At 35.1% G+C, this 21,157-nt stretch overlaps 2 protein-coding genes and 1 long non-coding RNA gene across 4 annotated transcripts in view; 1 reads left to right on the forward strand and 2 right to left on the reverse strand.

The window, feature by feature from the left end:
• The window catches only part of LOC135130501 (uncharacterized), a 117,020-nt gene that overhangs the window by 26,333 nt on the left and 69,530 nt on the right, over window positions 1-21,157 (reverse strand). The window contains exon 2 of one of the 2 annotated variants that reach the window (XR_010280796.1): window positions 5,631-5,755. The exons of the other annotated variant lie outside the window; for it this stretch is intronic. This is a non-coding gene — a long non-coding RNA (uncharacterized LOC135130501). The remainder of the gene's footprint in view (window positions 1-5,630; window positions 5,756-21,157) is intronic. 2 annotated transcript variants of the gene reach the window in all.
• On the forward strand, window positions 141-1,518 carry LOC135130374 (putative nuclease HARBI1). Its single transcript, XM_064057745.1, has 4 exons — window positions 141-383; window positions 449-735; window positions 804-1,001; window positions 1,062-1,518. The coding sequence occupies exons 1-4, from the start codon at window positions 184-186 to the stop codon at window positions 1,469-1,471; spliced, it is 1,095 nt and encodes a 364-aa protein (XP_063913815.1). The 5' UTR covers window positions 141-183; the 3' UTR covers window positions 1,472-1,518.
• On the reverse strand, window positions 1,467-2,549 carry LOC135130375 (uncharacterized). Its single transcript, XM_064057746.1, has 5 exons — window positions 2,281-2,549; window positions 2,158-2,223; window positions 2,000-2,104; window positions 1,871-1,948; window positions 1,467-1,818 (listed from the first exon to the last, which is right to left on the reverse strand). Exons 1-5 carry the CDS (start codon window positions 2,422-2,424, stop codon window positions 1,483-1,485), a joined length of 729 nt encoding a protein of 242 aa, XP_063913816.1. The 5' UTR covers window positions 2,425-2,549; the 3' UTR covers window positions 1,467-1,482.

A 21,157-nucleotide genomic window follows, 5' to 3' on the forward strand; every position in this document is an offset into this window, starting at 1 on the left:
GGTGTTGCACCAACGCATCTTAACGCTGACATAACAAAGCAATGCTTAGCTAGTGACTTTATTTGAAATAACAAATTCTGTTGGTAACAGACACAAAACTGACATTTGTTTAACCTAATTTATCGCAATAACCTAACTAATTCACGTGTAGTCTGTAGTGTTGTTCTTTATTTTATTACAAAAATGGATTTTGATGCGTTTGAGGACGACCTCGAAGTTCTTGAATTAATCGAAGTGGAAATACCGCGACAAATTTATTTAAGAGCCGATCATTTTCATGATCTGCCGGATCTTCAGTTTTTTCAAAGGTTTCGGTTAACCAAAGAAACAGTATTATATTTGTTAGCCCAAATAGAACATCATTTGGAATTTCCAAACGACAGGTACAGACATAACTAATAATAAAATTAAACCAAATCGAACGTAAACATAATTTGTATATTTATAGAAATGCAGCCGTGGCACCAATCAACCAATTGTTGACGACATTACGTCTATTTTCCACAGGAGGGCATCTTAGCAGCGTGGCAGATTATATGGGAATGCATTTGTCTACTGTGTCCCGTATTGTTAAGAAAGTGTCTGAAGCGATTGCAAGGTTGTATCCACAGATAATTAAAATGCCACGGACTCGGATGGAACTCCGACGAACTCAAAATAAATTTTTTGAAATCTCGCGATTTCCAAGGGTGATAGGTGCTATTGATGGCACTCACATAAAAATTGAATCTCCAGGTATAATATTCATATAGAAGTATCTATGTTAGGAGCTACCACTTATATGGTTGTTGGGTATGTTTAAGGTGTTGAACATGCAGAAGTCTTCCGCAACAGAAAAGACTATTTTTCCATAAATGTGCAAGCTATGTGCAATGCTGAAATGAAATTTATAAATGTTGTTGCTCGATGGCCTGGGTCTACCCATGACGCAACAATATTTAATAATTCTAACATAAGAAGAGATTTTGAACAGAGAATCTACCCAAATTGTATCATTTTAGGTAAGCTTTAGTCGTTATATAGATAATTGTGTAATTTCATTGCTTTGTTTTGGTATATAGGAGACAGTGGTTACCCTGTTCGTCGCTATTTTTTAACTCCAATGTTAAATCCACAAACACAAGGGGAGCAACTCTATAACGAAGCACACATTCGAACTCGCAATGTTATAGAAAGAAGATTTGGGGTGTGGAAAAGAAGATTTCCCATTCTAGCCTACGGATGTAGATTGAAACAAGATACTGTGCTAGCAGTAATAATTGCTTGTGCAGTCTTACATAATATTGCCCGGGAAAGGGGTGAAGAAGACCCTCCATTGCCAGCAGAAATCAACCAACATGAATTACAACAGTTGATTGAAGCTGGCAACATTCCAGAAGTTCCGGCAGCAATTAATGGTCGGGAGAGAAGGGGAGCAGGACACGAGTTTAGGAGGAGTTACATAACAAACTTTTTTAATAGGCAACATTAAATATTTTATTATCATAAATCTATATTAGTAAATTTTAGTTTTTTTAACTGTTCTTTTTTTATTGCTATGTCCAGTTCCATAGCTTCTTTCTTTAGGGCAAATTCTGTTTTCCTCCGTTCCGTCTCCTTTTTCCGTTCTTCGAGTTGAATTTTCATTTCTTCTAGTTGCACGTCCGCTAACTGCAATTTTTTCTTGGCCAACTCATCATACATTTTCGATATGTGGCTAGAATGCAATGCCTGTAGTGTAGGCCTCCTCCTCGAAGAAATTGTATGCAGTTGTTGAGATCTGGGTGTTTTTAAATGGCCAGTTTTATAATCGCCCCAGTCGAGTTTTTCGAGAACATTCTGTAATTAAATTTTGAGTAGGAATCATAAAGCAGCATAGAGAATAACTTACCGGATTTTGAACCGGACAAGAATCCAATTTTCGTTTGATTGGCGTTGACGCAAAATTGCCTGCATCAGTTGATATAGTCTAAAAAAATAAAGAAAGTAAAAATAAAATGCGTGTATACAAGGTACATACAACTTGGCCGGCATCTAACGATTTCATTCTTCTTGATGTTACTGGTAGTGGTACTGATTTTGAGATAAAAGATGGTATTGCCCTTGAAGTTGGTGGTTTCGCAAACTAAAATATTTAAAGAAAAATTATCGAAATAAACACTAAAATTTAGAACTAACATCTTCTGGGTTTACCTCCTCGCTGAATTCATATTCATCTTCATCTTCCTCATCATCTGGCAAAAGCTACAATTATAAACACATTTTAAACAAGCATGTAAAACAAAAAATTGTTAATCATACTTCCGATTCTCCAATGGTGTCTCCTCCAAAATTTGTTGGTAATCCATACACCGTCGTGGAATCCATTGCCGCTAAAGTTAACTCTAATTCTGGGCCACCATCCTGCGTTTCCGAAGGACCGCCTCCTGTTTTTCGAAAAACCATTCGATTTTCCGCCACAGTTTTCCTTGTCTCTTTTTTTTTTGTTGTTGTACCACTTTTGAAGTGATATCATCGACCTTAGCACCCCTGCTGGACATTGGGCATTAAATTCGTCAGTGAGTTCTTGCCAACACTGCTGTTTTTCTCTATTTGTTACGGCATCCGTCTTTTTATTTTCCAAAACGTGACGCCGATCAATAATTAAAGATAAAACAAGCGCCCTCTCATCTGCCGTAAAATTCGCGCCGCGTGTTCTTTTGTTGTTAGTATTCATCTAAAACATAATTAATAATTGATTGCTGTATTATATTTCTTATTAACTGGGTAATATTTTACCTTACCGTAACTTTTATTCAACACTATTATTACTCACAGCTCTCAAAAAACAAAACTAAACGAATATTAAAAAACACGTTATCACTATTCAGCCACAATGGCGAGAATGGTACCGAAATTTCGGATTCCCAGACAAACATTTCGGATTTTACTTTGGGGTCCAGGTAGCTACCGGATGTTGCAGATTGTTTTTAAAAGCGTGTATTTCAATTTTGTTATGATCGTTTCCATGACAACCACCCGATCTCGGCCACATTCGGTTCTGTTCGGTTTTTAAGAATTGCTAAACAAATTTAAGTCGCCGATGAACTGCTACTTATATTAAGGACTTCTTAGGGCGTTGTAAGCATTTGTTAAATGTTGGTGCAACGCATTTCTGCGCTTAAGAGCTGCTTAAATTTTAAGTAACGTTGGTGCAAACGGGCATAAAAGTGTTAAATCCCGGAACATTTTTTGGTTGTTACTACAACGCACCACAGAACAGTAAGCCATGATTCCAAACTTTCGATGAACGTGAAAGTGTAAAAACGACAATTGCGATTGCTACTATCGGCATCTATTGACACAAAAATGTTTCTGGCAGGTTGTGCAGACCGATGGTGAGCGAGGTGTCTTATTTGCAGCAACCTGTCTTCCTAATTCGGCGACTATATTTTAGTAGCAAACGACGCATCTGTTTCTTTTTGCGGTGTTTTCTAATTCGTGAATTTGGGACACACCTTGCGTAGAGCTTGGTCTCCCAAATTTAGCAAGTAAAGTCTGCACAAAAGTTTCCCTAAATTTTGTGATTGATATCCTCTCTTTTGTAATTTCAGTATACAGAACGTGTGCGTTGACAAAAGTTGTCCCCAGCTAACTCTACAGCTAGTTTCCTGTACCATTTTATACCAATCCGTAAGGACGTATTATAGGCTTTCTGTTGATCTAACAGATCAATGAAAGCTTTGCATTTATTAAAATCTACTATAAGTTCAGGCTTTTTTCTGTTGGGGTGTTTTCTCGATGGAACAGGAACCATTTTATCTGGATGTTTAGTGCTAACGGCTAGGTTGTGGAAAAGGCAAGTTTAGGCACGCTGATATTGGTAAGCGCGAAAACGGTGATGGCACGGCATTCGGCTTGAATAGTAAAAATAAACTGTAACAAGCCACGTGCAATGTTTTTTTTTTTGTAAATAGTACTGAAGACTCCAAAGTATCCGACTCTTTATTGAATTGCACGCGTTTTTTGCATTTTTTAACAGGAGGAGGAGCTTCTTACCGACTGCAGGCGGCTTCTGTCTAGACCTACTTCTTAGATAGAATTAAGGATTCTTCAAACTATGTTTACATTTTGTGCTGAAATTGCACACTTGTCTGTCGCAATCGAAATTATACTCTCTTTGGTTTTTCCGCAAATTCTTCTTATAGAAAAAGCAACATGTTTAAACCGTGGGTCTAAAAAAGTGGCCACTGAATATGTAGTATTTTTTCTATATTCCCCAGTCGATCATCTAACCCTTCCAATATGTTCAAAATTACGTTTTTGGTTCCATCTAAAAAAAATTCTTTTGAAAGAGTTGTTGTTGTTATCATTTGATAACCTATACAGTAATTTTCCCCACTCATACTCTGCGTGGCTGTTTCAAAATGTTGTAACACATTACATTGTCCACCCATAAACCCCAGTCAACATTTGTTAAAACCGGCCATTCTGTATTTATTAAAGCCATTGTGGCTTTTAATGCCTCTTCCAGTTCTTAAAATTGTTTCAGTATATAAAATGTTGAATTCCAACGTGTTACAACGTCTTGAAGTAATTTTAAAGGAACGTTGTCACCACTAATTTGATAGTTATTTAATTTTTGCGGTAGACAGGCTGCTGCAATTTTTCTAATTTTTCCAATAAGAAGTGCGACTTCGAGAAGCTGTTATATCTGCCTTCAAAATTAAATTAAGCCTGTGAGCTTAGCAACCGAAATGTTTTAATTTTAAACTATTAACAATTGCGTTTTCAATGTTATAAGCATTATCTGAATCTGCAATTAGAATTGTGTCTCTAATTTGCCATTTTCGTTTTAATTCACTACCTAAATTTGCAGATGTGTGTGACGCCTGCTCTGTTTTACAGTAAAACTGAAGTTGATTTAAAATTTGAATTTATAAAATGTACGGTCACTTCAATATAACTGCTATTTAAACTGGTCCAGCAGTCTGTGCTAATACAAAATTTAGGGCCTTGTTTTAAAATATCAGAAACTTTACCAATCACTCTTCATAGAGAGAAGGAATACATGTCTTAGGAATTAAGTTTCTACTGGGAAATTGATAAGCTGGGTTTAATGCACTGACAAGTTGTTTAAATAACCCCTCAGTGTACGAAGTGCAAGTCAGTACTAACAGTGGAACATATTCTACTCCACTGTACAACACTTCAACAGAACCGCATCCGGTGGTCACTGCCACCATTACTTACCGAAGTTCTGGGTGATCTCCCATCTGTAGAAAATCTTTTGCAGTTCCTCTCAACAGCGGGCCTTCTGCAGTTAATCTAAGGATTGATCATTGTATTATACTTATCTTGTATTGTACCGCCCTGTCACTAATAACCCTTCGTGGTTGATGTGACAATAAACATTTACTTAAAAAAAAAAAAAACCATAACCATCTACAACAGTAAATGGTTGAAAATCTAATATAAAAAGCAATAATAATTTCTTATCAATATTTTTTTTGTGTAATAGAAAATTTGTTTGATTCTAAGAACGTTGTCAATTTTTGTTGCTCAAATCTACCTCTATATTGATGAGACAGTTTCTGGATGTCACTGGAATATTCTCTGTTCGATAATCTTCACTACAACTAAGTGTAATATACATATTAAAACTTACTTACCGTTTTCAGTCTAAAACTTTTTGGTACGATAACTGTGGGGTGTTTGTTCTTCATATGCTTCGCATATCAAGATAAGTCAGGAGAATATCTTCTGTGACTTCTTCAATCCTTTTTTCGCTTTTCTACTGTTGAAAATTGAAGTAGGTTTTTTCGTAAATGCCTTGGAATTTAGCAGGCAACAATTTTTGTCGCAGTTCTTGGCCTTTTTTAATAATTTCAGGCGGAATACTCGTATTAAAAGAAATTTGTATTCTTGATAATATTCGGTTAGCGTTAGAAAAAATCTTGAAGACAACGCGAGTTTTATGGCCATAAAAAAAATCTCGTTCAATTACATTTTCGCTCCCTCCGGTCGCTCGAATTTAAACTACAGACTCGATTTTTAAACTATCTATAAAATTGTTGTTGTCTTAATAGCTATAATTCGCTTTTCTATAACCTAGCCCTTATAAGAGACAAATTTTACAACTCATTACCTCATCCAAAGACAGTTCGATTAAGGGAGGTCGAGGTTTCACAGAAGAAGCACTGAATGCTTTAAACATGAAAGTAAATGGATGTGTAGTTCAAAATAAAAAAATCCTTTGTAATCTAGTACTGGACGAAATGTCTATCAAGAAGTATATTGAATGGACTGGCTCCTGTTTTATGTGAATTTTGGTTGTGATTCTCTGCCACAAGCCAAAGAAGTCCTTGTCTTTATGCTTGTAGCGCTAAATGATTACTGGAAGATACCAGTCGGATATTTTTTTTTAGACGGGCTGAACAGCAGCGAAAAAAGTAATCTTGTACAATAGTGTCTGCACTGTCTACGTGAAGTGGATATAACCATTACTTCTTTAACATTCGATAGTGCACCGACGAACATTACCATGGCTAATATTCTCGGTGCTAATTTAGACGATCCAAAGAAACTTTCAACAAGATTTACCCATAACGTTACTGGAGGAAATTCTATGGGAATTTTTTGAAAAACTCGGTGATTTCCAAGTTACAGAAGAGTTGCACGCAGGAACTAAAAGTAAAAAAAACATACAATGGGCTCAAGAAAAAATGAAAGTTAAGATTGCTGCTCAAACTTTCAGCAATAGCGTAGCAGATGCGCTTATTTATTTAAGTGAAGATTTAAAAATTGAATATTTTAAAAATGCAAGAGCACAGCAGAGTTTTGTAAGATTATAAATAATCTTTTTCTACCGCCCACGTTTTTTGGTTTTCTAATAGAGCTATTAACGCACGCAAATGACGTCACAGCAGTTCGTTAATAGAGGAAAGGCGTTCTTTAATAGATCTGGTGTAATTTAGATCGGTAAGATTGGTAGCCACGACGAGAAATGTCAGGTGAATGTCAGTGGCAAATGTAAACTTAAAATTTCCCATGTTTACGGACGCGTAACTTCTTCGCAAGACATTTTAACCAATTTTAAATTACAAAAACTCGAATTGGTTCGAATTACAGTTGTTGTTGTGAAAATTCGAACCTCAAATATTTCGTGGTTAGTGTCAGACCAACCCATCACCAACCACGACAAAAGTCCCCAGATTAAAAAAAATGCAAATTTCAATTAAATTTTGGGAAAAAACGTGTGCGATAGAAAAAATAGTATAAATAACTCGTTCAGAAGGCCATTGAGGCACTCATCCTTTATATAACTCGCGGCTTCGCCGCTCGTTCTATAAACTTGGATTCGTGCCTCAATATTTGCCTTATGAAACTCGTTCTTTAATATACTATTTTGACATTTTCAATACGAGAAATTAAGCTGCTAAAACTATGTATTAAAAACCACTCCATCGCAGTAACTACTATCAAATAAATAATTATCTGCAATTTTGCCGAAATTATATTATTAATTTAAAATTAAAAGAAGAATTGTTGATTGCGACAAACAGAAAGAATGGATTTGTAGGATTTTTAATTTGTATAGAAAGTTTAATTGCTATGTACAAAGAATACATAGAAGCAGAACCACCTTTACTACGCTACATTTTGACGTATAAAATTTCGCAAGACCATCTCGAGACATTTTTTAGTGTGGTTAGACATAAAAGTGGTGCTAATAATAATCCGACGGCCCGGCAATTTCAGCCAGCCTATAAACAACTGTTGCCAGGGTCGCTTTACCGCATAGGCAGACTAGGGCACTAGGTGTGATGGCGATGGTGAAACGGTAAAGCAGGAATGGTTAACTTATAGTGGAACTACAGGGTCAGTTTATTGATATATTTGCAAATTATTATTCGCCAAAACAAAAACAGCCATTTCTCTATTGAATTAAAGACTGGAAAAACATAAACGCAAGATTATTGGAACTTGAGAATCTTCTAGCCACAAAAATGCTATGTGTTGCGCTTTGTTTCGTTCTAAAACAGAGGGCCGTATTGACGAAAAACTTTCCAGTCAAATGAATGCAGAAAAACAATATTGGAGAGATATTTTGAAACGAATTGTGGTAACGGTAAGATTTCTTGCAACTAACGGCTTGGCCTTTCGAGGTCATTCTTCAGATTGTGGAAATTATTACAATTGTTTGGAGTATCTCAGCGAATTTGATCCATTTTTGGCAAATCATTTGAAACAATACGGACATGCTGGAAAAGGTACTGCAAGTTACTTATCCCCATCGATTGCCGAAGAATTTATACAACTGATGGGAAAGCAAGTTAAATCATATATTTTACAGGAGGTAAAAGAATTAAAATATTTTGCGCTAATTGTTGATTCTACTCCTGACTTTTCGTATGAGGATCAGCTTGCTCTCATTTTGCGCATTGTAAAAGTTGATGGTCAGACCATTGAAAGATTTATAGGTATCATTTCATTAGATGATCACTCTAGCAAAAACCTCGAAGAAATTGTATTGGAAGCATTAAAAGAGATGGATATCGATATTAAATATTGCCGTGATCAAAGCTACGACAATGCATCAAACATGTCTGGTTGTTACAAGCTAGGATTAAACAGCATGCGGAAGAAGCTTTGTATACTCCATGCGCGAGCCCTTCTTTAAACTTGGTTTTCAATGAAACTGTTGACTGTTGTAGGGATTCGGCAAGTTATTTTGACCTGTTGCAAAAATTGTACAACTTTCTGTCTTCATCAACCAAAAGGTGCTCCACGATACTTTCGCTAAAAATAAAAAGCGATTAACTGTTAAGCGTCTGTCTGGCACTCGATGGTCTGCTAGGGCAGATGCTGTTGCAGCTGTAAAACATGGTTACAAAGAAATTATTGCTGTTCTTAGAAACATTGGTTCTGACACTGAAACGAAAGCTTTAACACGTGTTGAAGCTAATGCAATAGCATTTCAACTTGATAATTGGGAAACTGCCCTTCATACTGTTTCATGGAACATTTTGTTAGAAAGATTTAATACAACTTCAAAATATTTACAATCATCATCAATTTCTTTGAACACTACTGTAGACCAGTCCTTACGCAAGTTTCTTCAAAAATTCAGGAAATCTGGTTTTGAAGAAATTGAGAAGGAAGCACAAAAATTGACTGATTTCAGACATTTTGACAGCGAACTTAAAAGAATAAGAAAACAAAAAAAAATTGATGAAATTGGTGTTGACTATCATCAATTCAGTCAAGGGAAAAATACATTTCTTATAGAAACATTTTACCTAATTTGTGACTGCCTAATTGCTGAACTCAAAATACGTTCAAAAAGCTACCATGAACTCAATGGTTATTTTGGTATTCTTTTCAACTACTCCAAGATGAAGACAAATGAATTACATAATGCTGCAGATGAGTTACGGCAGAGATATAAAAAGGATCTAGACGAATCATTTGGGAGCGAGTTAGTACATTTTATACAGTTCATTTGTGAACAGGAGAACGCAAAAGATCCAAGTAGTATGTACAAGATTATAAAAGAATGTTCTCTCGAATCAACTTCCTTCGACCAACGCAAGCGGAGAAAGATCATTCTCGACTTTAAAGCGAATAAAAAATTATTTGCGCAGTACTATGGGTCAAAACCGCTTAAATGCCTTAACAATATTATCCATTGAAAAAGAGGTAACAAAAAGCCTTAGTTTTGAGGACATAATAACAGAATTTGCCCATAAGAAAGCTAGACGACACCACCTATAACCTAATTGTTGTAAGTTATTATTGTACTGCACAATATAATTCATGTAAAATATATATTTCATACAGTAATGTCCTAAAACAGATTTTTTTTCATATACTTTATAAGGAGGGGGGCCCGGATTTGCTACTTTGCCTAGGATCCGCCTTACGCAAAAAACACCGCTGACTATTGCTACGTTCTGAAATTAAAGGTGCAGATTCTGGCAATGCAATAGCCCTAGATAATATTTCAATTTTATATGCTAGCAGCAAATTAACTCTCAACGAAGAAGGGAATGACCTTCAAAATTCGGAAGAATTTTTGAATTTATCAAAAGAAATCGAGGATCATGGTTATATAACATCTTCAGCATGACATTTAACATGTTATATTACTGATGTAGCATATATAGCTGGCAGGGGTTCCGGGTGTCATTCACACCACTGGTTTTTACTATATAAAGGTTATTAGAAAACAGAATGCTAATGATTTCGCCAGTAGGCTGGATTATTTTACAAAATTGGAAACAATTATAAAAAATGTTATAGTATATTTACGGTATTATAAAGTACATATATTTCATTTATAAAGTGAATATACATTTACAATTGTGATTCTGTATAGTGTTTTTTCAGTTTGACGTGTGAAAATACACAGAGTTACATAAGTTTACTTAGTTTATACACATATTCTTCTAACATAGGTAAGTTTACGAAATCTAAGTAAAGAAATACATAAAAAGCAATAGTAAAATCATTTAAATTTACATGACTTTTTTCTGTCTGAAATTATCTTTACGCATTATCTTACCGCACACATCACACGAACTTTGTTTAAATGAAATCGTAAGTTTATGTCTGTTTAGTTCACTAGCGAAAGTATTGCACAAGTTTCACAGAGTTACATTATGATGAATATGTTGAGTTATCACTATTATCACTATTTTTCAGTTCAATAACTAATCATATTACACTTTTTCGGTATTTATTTATATACAGCCAGATACAAAAAGAGGTTACTCACGACCGTTTTGCACGTTTTGTATATTTTATCAAAAATCCGTTTTCCAGTGCACACATCATGAAATGTCCCGCACAACGGTTTACATTCGGAAATTGCACTTTTAGTTTTTTCAGTATTATGTTGTTGTACACGCATAGGTACTTTATTGATCAAAAACTCCTTAATCCAACGACTACTTGCTAGTCCTTTCAATGGTATTTTTAGTTAGATTCGGCACTATAAAATTCTGAACACTTTTGTAATTAATCGTACCGTCAGCCCAGTCGAGATCGTGAAAATTCTTCATCAGCCACTTCGCGTTTTCTTGCTGTTTTCTTGTTAATTCATAAAGTAGACACCGTGGACGGATCAGGAAACGGTAGCATACATCTTCATTAGACAGTACTACCACTTCTTTAGGGATAAACTGGGAATCACTTCTAAATCCTTGCACGTCGATAATGACTTGCTTCATCTTGAATATATTCACACACAACACTACGCTACATTCAACGAAGTTTATCTCTAAAATAAAAAAGTAGGAACGCGTGATTGACATCTAATAAAGTTCCATCGCACAAAATTTAAATTGAGAGCACGTGATCACCCAAATATATTTAAAAAAATTAAAGTAAAATATCAAAACTAAAGAATGAGAACTCGTGATTAATATCCAACATAAAAATTCCACCATAAACTATTAAAATAAGAGCACGTGTTGAACTCAATTTATCGTTTCTTATTTTCTAATTACACAAGAGGCTGACAATTATTATTCAAGAAAACAAGTTCGAACACGATAACGCACTTATAAAAACAAATATAGTTCAACGTCTAGGAAATGGGTTGATTAAAACACAATTGTCCTTAAAGTGTGTGTATTAAAAATGCGATCCGTTCGTTTTAAAAGCTTATTACGAACTAACTTTTAAGATCACAAATACGCATATATAAAATATAAAATTCAAACTGAAGTACTCGGCGTTTCTCGGGCGTCTTACATTTATCGCCCTTGATAAACAAATACATAATAGTAAAATAAACAGAGAATGTATGGGATATGGTCGTAATAATTTTTGCCTTAATTAATATATCGAATTACAACAGCGATTTCGGCAAACACTAAAACGCAATATTTCTCAATTGTATTTAATTTTGATTATTCAATTATTCAAAAAGAGGTTCATTAATGGCTGCACCGAATGGGATGGTATTTAACATGGTAAGTACTATAACAACTTTTCTTGACGGTAAACTAAAAATTTACCTTTCCTTTTTTTTTTTTTACCTTTTCCGCTTTGTTTCAGTATTGCTAAAGTTAAAATTTTATCGTCGATGGTAAATCGCCGTTCCCTAGATTTGAATTTTTGTGTTCACAATTGTGACATAAAGAAATTTGATGTAATTTCCCTCAATTATTTTAAATACCCACGTAATCCTGTGTTGTAAGGGCAATATATTATATTTATGGTACAAATAGCAGAGTGGGGATGTCACCCTCTATCTTGGACTAATCAGGTAGTTTTTTAAGAAGTCATAGCGGAGAAGTGAAAGACTGTACATGGCTGGGAAAATAAACGTTACAAAAAGGGAATAAGCGTTTGACTAATCACCCTCGCGCCGCGAAAAGGTCCTCAAAATACAACAGTGGTGTCAAGTGTGGGGTGTTAGGTGTTGTAGTGCGTATACATCTTGTCGGTTCAAGCAATAAATGAACGAAAACGACAAAAGCACGAAAGCTCCGAAGTATTAGGACGGCGGTACGCGAGTGTGTGCAAGTTCAAGCTAAAGTGAACTGCTACTTTGAGTTTAATAAAAGGTCAGCTAGGAGTGGGCCGATATACAGCCCATCACAGCAACAGCAACCCGTTGATTTAATTCACCTCCGCGAGGTCTTCCAAGGAAACCTTCTTCGTCGCAACATCTCCGGGAGGGCAGCGAACAAGGCTAAGTGTTTTGTTGTGTGATTGTGTTGCGCAAAATTTTTCTTCATATTTTATTGCATATATTGTGTTGCGCCAATTTTGTCTGTAAGCTTTAGCTCCTTCTGTGTATTTTTCAAAAAAAAAGAGGTAAATGTCGGATGACGAAAATCACGAAGATAATAACGAAACTATGACGTATTCTATTGAAATCGCTTTAAAAATGATTTCATGAATCCGGGATGATTTACACAAATTTTTAACATGTGTCTGTATTGTTTATGGAATGTGTACTACTAATGCGCATAAAACCAGCTTACTTAATGTAGTGAAAACAAAATTTTCCGGTCAGGCTTATGATTTTGATTTAATAAAATATAGTACTTTTGCTTCTTGGATTGAACTTAAAACAAAACTCGAAAACCAATATAGTGAGAAAAGATCGATCGCACAAATTCAAACTGAACTTTTAGGCATCAAGCAAAATAAAGATACTGTTCGCGATTTTGCAAACAAAATTATCAAATTGAATTCAGATTTAAACGATGTGTGTATTAAGGCTCAAGGTGACCAAGCAGCCGAATTGATCCAAAATTTAAATAAACATTCCGCCTTTAAGGCCTTTGTGGATGGGCTGAATGACCCTATTAAACTAATTATAAAGGCTTCTCGCTATGAAGTATTTAACGAGGCAATTGAGGCAGCTTGCGAGGAGGAAAAATCCTTAAATTTACAGAAAGGTGTTACACATACTGGTCAATTGACAAAATGCTCAAAATGCTTGAAAACAAATCACTCTACGAGTCAATGTTACTTTAATAATTCAACTTTTAATAGGCGACATATTCCTTCAGGTAATTTGCAAACGTCTTTTCCAAATTCTGTCCGTAATAATAACACAAATTTTAATGGACGCCAAGATGTGTTCTGTAATTATTGTAAAATGCGTGGTCACACGATTGAAGTATGTAAAAAACGAAGTTACAATAATAGCTTTCGCACAAATTATAGCCAAAATAATCAGGGTCAAAGTGAACAAAACACCGTTCGACAGAATAATCAGGGTTTCTCTCCTCAAGATCCGGGAAACGGGGCAACTCGGATTCGCGACATCAGAACTGCTCATTAATAGCTCCTAATTTAGATAGTGAGACGTCCGTTTACACAATTCTTAACGACAAATCTCAGAGTTTCATCACGGTACCTTTAAATCTGTGCACGTCCAAAACGGCAAATTTACTCTTATAGATACGGGGGCCGAAATCTGTATTTTTAAAATAAATAACACCGATGATGATTTTGAAATTGACACTACAAATAAAATAAAACTGAAGGGCATTACTAGTGAGTATGTTCAATCGCTCGGGGTGTGCCAAGCTAAAATTTCTTTAGGGGATTCATTTATGGTCCACCCTTTTCATATTGTGCCTGCAAACTTTCCAATACCCTATGCCGGTATAGTTGGTAGGGACTTTTTAGAAAGATATGGAGCGGTAATAAACTTCAAGAAAAATCTTTTAACATTTACAGCCGGGCATTCATTTGATATTTTTCCAAAAGTAAATTACTCTGTCCCAAATAACCCTAAAAAAACCGTCTCTTTTGAAATACCCGATAGATCGGAATTTACGGTGCAAGTTTCAATTGAAGAAAACAAGTTTAAAAATCCCAAGGTTCGTGTACAAAAGGAAATATTGCCTGGACTGTTGGTACCAAATTGTATTGTACATCACACTGACGGGTACTATGCCATAAATGTGATAAACACAAACGAAACGCCTATAAATTTTAATCCTGATGACATTGAATTCCAGGACCTAAATGATTTTCACGTTATTTCATTATCCACCGATGTCACCTTAAATAGATTGAGTACCCTAGAGTCCTTAATTCAAACCGATCACCTAAATCCGGAAGAACGCGATTCAATTAATAATATATATATCTTTCATTTAGAAGGAGATCAGCTTACCTATACCGATGCTGTTAAACACACAATATCGCTGTTATCAGATACACCCGTCTTCGTTAAACCATACCGTCTTGCCGAAAACCAAAAACCAGAGGTTCGCCGTCAAATTAACAAAATGTTAAATAATGATGTCATTGAACATAGCAATAGCCCCTATAATGCACCCATATTAATTGTACCGAAACGTGCGGATTCTCAGGGAAATAAACAGTGGAGACTTGTGGTTGATTTTCACAAATTGAATGATGTCACAAAATCGAACGCGTATCCGCTACCCAATATATCTGAAATTCTCGAACAATTAGGTCATTCAAAGTACTTTTCTGTCATTGATTTAGCCACTGGATTTCACCAGATGTTGTTGTCTGACGAGAGTAAGCCACTTACAGCCTTTTCCTTTTAAGGGCATTATCAATATAAGCGATTACCAATGGGACTAAAGTCGTCGCCTGCATCATTCCAGCGCTTAATGAACGCTATACTTTCGGGATTACAAGGAGTTAGATGCCTGGTTTACCTTGACGATATCGTAGTGTACGCATCTTCCTTACGCGATCATAATGCTAAATTAATAGATGTGTTAGAAAGACTTAGAAAAAACAACTTAAAATTGCAACCCACTAAGTGTGACTTTTTACGGAAAGAAATTACTTACCTAGGCCATTTAATCTCTGAACATGGTATAAAACCCGATCCAGGTAAAATCTCTGGTGTAATGAATTATCCTAGGCCTACAAATGCAGATCAAGTACGTTCATTTCTTGGACTTACGTCATATTATAGAAAGTTTATTGACAATTTTGCCGAAATTGCGTATCCCTTAAATAATTTGTTGAAGCGTAATGTTGTTTTTCAATGGACTGCTTTGTGTGAAGACGCATTTATCAAACTAAAAAACAAGTTAACTAACCCACCTATTCTACAATATCCTAATTATTCCGAAGAATTTATTGTTACTACTGATGCAAGCCAAAATGCAGTTGGCGCTGTTCTTTCCCAAGGCCCAATCGGCCACGATTTGCCTATTGCGTATGCGTCGCGAACTTTGAATAAAGCCGAAAGGAACTACTCCACAATCGAGCGTGAACTATTGGGGATTGTTTACGCAGTGCAACATTTTCGTCCATATATTTATGGAAAAAAATTTAAAATTTTAACGGACCATAAAGCTCTTACATATTTATTCTCAATTTCAAACCCTTCATCGCGCCTCACAGGATTCCGTTTAAAGTTGGAAGAATACGAATTCGAAGTAATTTATAAACCTGGAAAACAAAATTCTAACGCTGACGCTCTTAGCCGTATTTATTCAACAAATGTAACAACAACCCAAGAAATAAATACCGAATATGATCACTACAAAAGGACTATTCAAAGCACCCTAGTATCTAATAAAATATTATAGACACAAATGAATCTGTTGTCGAATGCACTGACGAATTTAATCTACTTTATTTATCTGACAAGCAATTTTCCAGTGAAAACGAATACTATAATAGTGTAGACGAGTTAAAATCACAAAATGCACAAGTACGTCAGTTAGCGTTTTTGAAATCTGATGAACGATATTATATCTATCTCATTCTAAAGGATTCTGAAAATGAGCAAGTTTCCCTCGAAAGTGTCTTTTACGCATTAATAAATTTAAAAACATTTTGTTTGAAAAATGGTATTCAAAAAATTGCAATTCCCAGTTTTACTATAAAAGGCCAACATTTAAGGATCTCAGATGTACGTACGACAAATTTTAATTTGTCACGATAATAAAATTTCCAAATTTTCACCAGAGAAAATACAAAATGTTCTTCGAGAATATCGCTTAACACCTTTAGGAGGTCATCAAGGCATAAACAGGACCTTTAGTCGTTTGAAAGTTAACAATTATAACTGGCATAAAATGTACTGTGATATAAAAAACTATATAAAATCTTGTGATAAATGTCAAAAAAATAAAAGTTCCTTAAAAACAAAAATGCCCATGGAAATAACTACAACCTCCTCCAAACCTTTCGAAAAAGTAGCGTTAGATATTGCGGGTCCATTTCCTCCCACCGAGAATGGCAACAAGTTTATCTTAACTGTAACCGACGATTTGACAAAGTTCTTAACTGCCATACCAATTCCTAATCAAGAATCAGCAACAGTCGCGAAACATTTTACTGAGAACGTTATATGTCAATATGGTACGCCAGATTCAGTTCTCAGTGACCAAGGAACTAATTTTATGGGGAAATTATTTAGGGATATTTGTAAGTTACTTTCAATATCAAAATTACACAGTACAAGTCACCATCCCCAGACACAGGGAACCGTAGAAAGATCGCACCGAACGCTAAATGAGTATTTGCGAAGTTTTGTAAACAAGGACGCAAATAATTGGGATCAGTTTTTACCATATGCTGCATTCACTTACAATACGACACCGCACACAGCAACTAAATTTACGCCATTCGAACTTAATTTTGGTTGAACTGCCGTTCTACCTTTATCAGTACAAAAGATTCCTCAAACTTTTTATAAATACGACAATTATTTGATAGATCTAAAGTCAAGATTACAACATTGTCATGAAGCCGCAAGGAATAATCTCCTTTCAAATAAACAGAAATCAAAAATATATTACGACCGAAACACCAACACTCAAACATTCGAGGTTGGGGACTTAGTACTTCTTGAGGACGAAAGTTCGTCTGTTGGAAAATGTAAAAAACTTCAACCCATTTACAAGGGACCTTATGAGGTAATTTCAGTAGACTCTGACGTAAATTGCACAATTTTGATCAATAGAAAACAGGTAACGGTCCATTTAAATAGATTAAAAAAGTTCCGCATCAGTGATTAAGGCGCAAATATCATTACTTTGCTTGATGCTTCGTTTTTTAGATTTTCTCTTTTTTTCTTATTTTTATATTCATATATACTTGTAAAAAAAAATCCTGTATGTAAATCTCATAGTTTCTAAAATTGAAGATTTTTTTTTTGTCACCATGTAATTATTTTGATTGTGTATTGTATTGTATTGTTTCTCTTTCCACACATGTCTTGTCTATCTTATAACGCTATAAACATTGTACTTTGTAATATGAAAGATTTTTTTTGTGTACCCATCTTGTGATGGTTGTTACGTATTTCATTGTGTTGAAATGTTTGTATGTTCACCTGTATGCCGATGTTGTTTTGTATTCCACTGTATTTTAATATTTTTGTACCCTACGAAATAGCATGGGAAAATATAAGCTCCTACGTATATGTATAACTAAAATTTTGTGTTTCAACTCCAAAATTTTCATTTTGGAGGGTAGGTGTTGTAAGGGCAACATATTATATTTATGGTACAAATAGCAGAGTGGGGATGTCATCCTCTATCTTGGACTAGGCAGGTAGTTTTTTAAGAAGTCATAGCGGAGAAGTGCAAGACTGTACATGGCTGGGAAAATAAACGTTAAAAAAAGGGAATAAGCGTTTGACTAATCACCCCCGCGCCGCGAAAAGGTCCTCAAAATACAACGTTAATATCCAATATAAAAATTCCATCATAAAATATTAAAATAAGGGCACGTGTTGAACTAAATTTGTCGATCTTATTTTCTAATTACACAAGAGGCTGACAATTATTTTATTTTTCTTAAGTCATTAGATCTAGATTGAGATATGAAGACAAATTCGTAAGGCACATAGCTTAACATTAATGTAAGAAAGGTTTGTGACTGATATTTACATTATTACTAATTTTAAGAATTGACGATGATATTTTATATTTAAAGAATTTTATCGCATTTACGACCGGTGATAAAAATATCCCAGACGCAAACAAAAAGGGCATTATGTCCGTTCACACTAATAAATAATCTGACTGCAAGGGTGCGACGTTATACTTGCATATCGAATCCGCTATTTAGGGCGATAGCCACTTGACGGGTCCATTAGTGAACCCTGATGAGTGATTTGGCCCAGCTGGGTGGCCCTGTGTTTTATCGGGATGTTTACCAAAAAGGTCCGAAGGAATAGTTTTTCAGTTTTAAGCCGGACGCAATCGGGTGCAGACTACATTCAGCGAATAAGGGACTATTATTCTTGTTATATTATTATAATAAAGAAAAGTGTTGAGGTGAGTGTTATCACTGAGTTATCGGTTCTTGAGGGTGTGGTGATGTGAGCGAGATTTCACAAGGGTGTAATCCGTACTGCTAATCATCATAAAATCTAATTGGATTATTATCTGCAATAATTCGGTGAGTCCGTTCCTTATCATTACTGCTGTATTTGACCTGATTATTGATAAGTGGTACCTGATGACTTTAAGCAGGTTAAGCAGCGGGAAAAGAATTCACTCTCAAATAAACTAGTAGTATAATCAAGAAACAATACAACGAAACATAAGAAAAATGACAGATGACAACATTCTGCAATGACACTCTAAAAAAACGTTTTTATTGCCAACCTAACACTCCCCTTCAATAAAAATGTTTTAACACAAATTAATTAAATTCTGACATACAGTATAATATACCGATCCTAAACTACAAATCATTTCAGTCCTAACTCGCTTCTGAGTTTTTCAAATTGATGTCTTGGTACTCCTTTAGTTAGTATATCTGCTATTTGGTTTTTGCTTGAAATGTGCTTCAACTCTATTGTTCCCTCTTTGACTAACTGCTTAATGTAGTGATATTTTACATCGATGTGCTTCAGTCGCTTCGTATTTGCTGGTGTTTGGGATACTTTTATAGCAGACTGATTGTCTTCAAAAATTAGAATTCTTTCGGTTCTTCCAACTCTCAAATCCCTCAAAACATACTTGATCCAGCACGCTTCATTTATTCCTGCTGTTAACGCAACGTATTCAGCTTCACATGATGATAAAGCCGTCGTAGACTGTTTCTTTGTTGCCCATGATACTGTGTTGTCTAATACCTTAATAAGATAGCCTGTTGTAGATTTTCTATCTTCATCTCCAGCATAATCTGAGTCGACGTAACCTTGAATTATTCTATTGTTGGTGTTACTCTTTAGATAAGTCAATTTCAGGTGCAGAGTTCCCTTTATGTATCTAAGAACTCTTTTGAGTGCTCCGAATAATTCTAAGCTGGCTCTGTTTTGATATCTACTAAGAATGCTAATTGCAGCACACAGATCTGGTCGAGATCCTAACATTGCATACATAACATATCCAATAAGCTTTCTGCATTTGTGTTCCATTTCCTTGTCTGGTGATGGGTTTTTCGGAAACATAATTCCTGGTATTAAAGGTGTAGAGACTGGGTTACAATTTTCCATACCATACAGCTTCAGTATTCTCTTTAAGTATGATATCTGATGGATCACAATACTTTCTTTCTCTTGCTTGATATGTAATCCCAAATAGTTTGAAACTGGTCCTAAATCATTCATCTGGAAGTGATTTTGCAATCTCCCCTTGAAATCTTCTACTCTACCATTTCCGCATATTATTAGATCATCCACATATAGTAAGACGTAAATTCTAGCATGCTTTTCAGTTTTGATGTACAAACAAAAATCGGCCTTTGATTTTTCAAAACCACTATCTTCCATAAATGCATTAAATTTCTTGTTCCAGTAATGTGGGCTTTTTTTCAAACCATATAATGACTTCACCAACTTTAAAACTTGATTTTCTGGCAACTCCATTCCTTCTGGTGGATAAACAAAAATTTCTTCTCCAACTTCTCCATTTAAAAAGGCGCTCTTAACATCCATTTGGTGTACTTTATAATCATACTGATTTGCTAATGATAACAACACTCTCAATGTTGTTAACTTTGCTACTGGTGCATAAGTCTCTGAGAAATCAAATATTTCTTTCTGTTGGAACCCTCTTGCAACTAGTCTAGCTTTAAATACTGATGGTTCACCCTTCTCATTTCTTTTCATTTTAAACACCCACTTCGTGTCTATTATAGTTTTCCTTATTGGTTTTCTTACGATCATCCATGTTTGGTTCGCTTCTAAAGCTTTAAATTCTTCCTTTATTGCTTCTTTCCAGTGCTTACTATTCGGTCCGGTCACAGCTTCCTGATACGACAAATTATCATCTAAGATTGAACTACAAATGAGAGCTGTCTCACAGTCTTCTTCTTCATATGATGAATCCATATCATACACCTCTAGTTTTCTAGGTTGTCGCAAGCAACTTCTGTTTCTTAGATTATAACGATTTGTGGCTTCATTTTGATCTTCTTCCTCGTCTTCAGTTTCTACTATTTGTTCATTGACGTTCTGCTGATTTGCTCCAGTTTCTTCATTATTGATATCAATATTTTCAACTTCATTTTCTGTTTCTTCAACTTCATTTTCAATTTCTTCAACTTCATTTAGAAATTCGTTCATTGTTGGTTCTAGTTCTTCAATGTATTCTGTTCGATCTTCTCGAATGTTCGTAAACTCTTCAGATTCTTCTTTCGATTCTGGTTTAAATATCACATTTCTCGATATTATAACTCTTCCTTCATTTCTCATATATATTCTGAACCCTTTGGACTCTTCTGCGTATCCAACAAAAACTCCCTTTTTACCACAAGGATCCAA

Source organism: Zophobas morio, unplaced genomic scaffold (genome assembly GCF_036711695.1).
Source record: "Zophobas morio isolate AGI-343-1 ecotype UQ-CSIRO unplaced genomic scaffold, CSIRO_AGI_Zmor_V1 ptg000017l, whole genome shotgun sequence".
NCBI lineage: Eukaryota > Metazoa > Arthropoda > Insecta > Coleoptera > Tenebrionidae > Zophobas > Zophobas morio.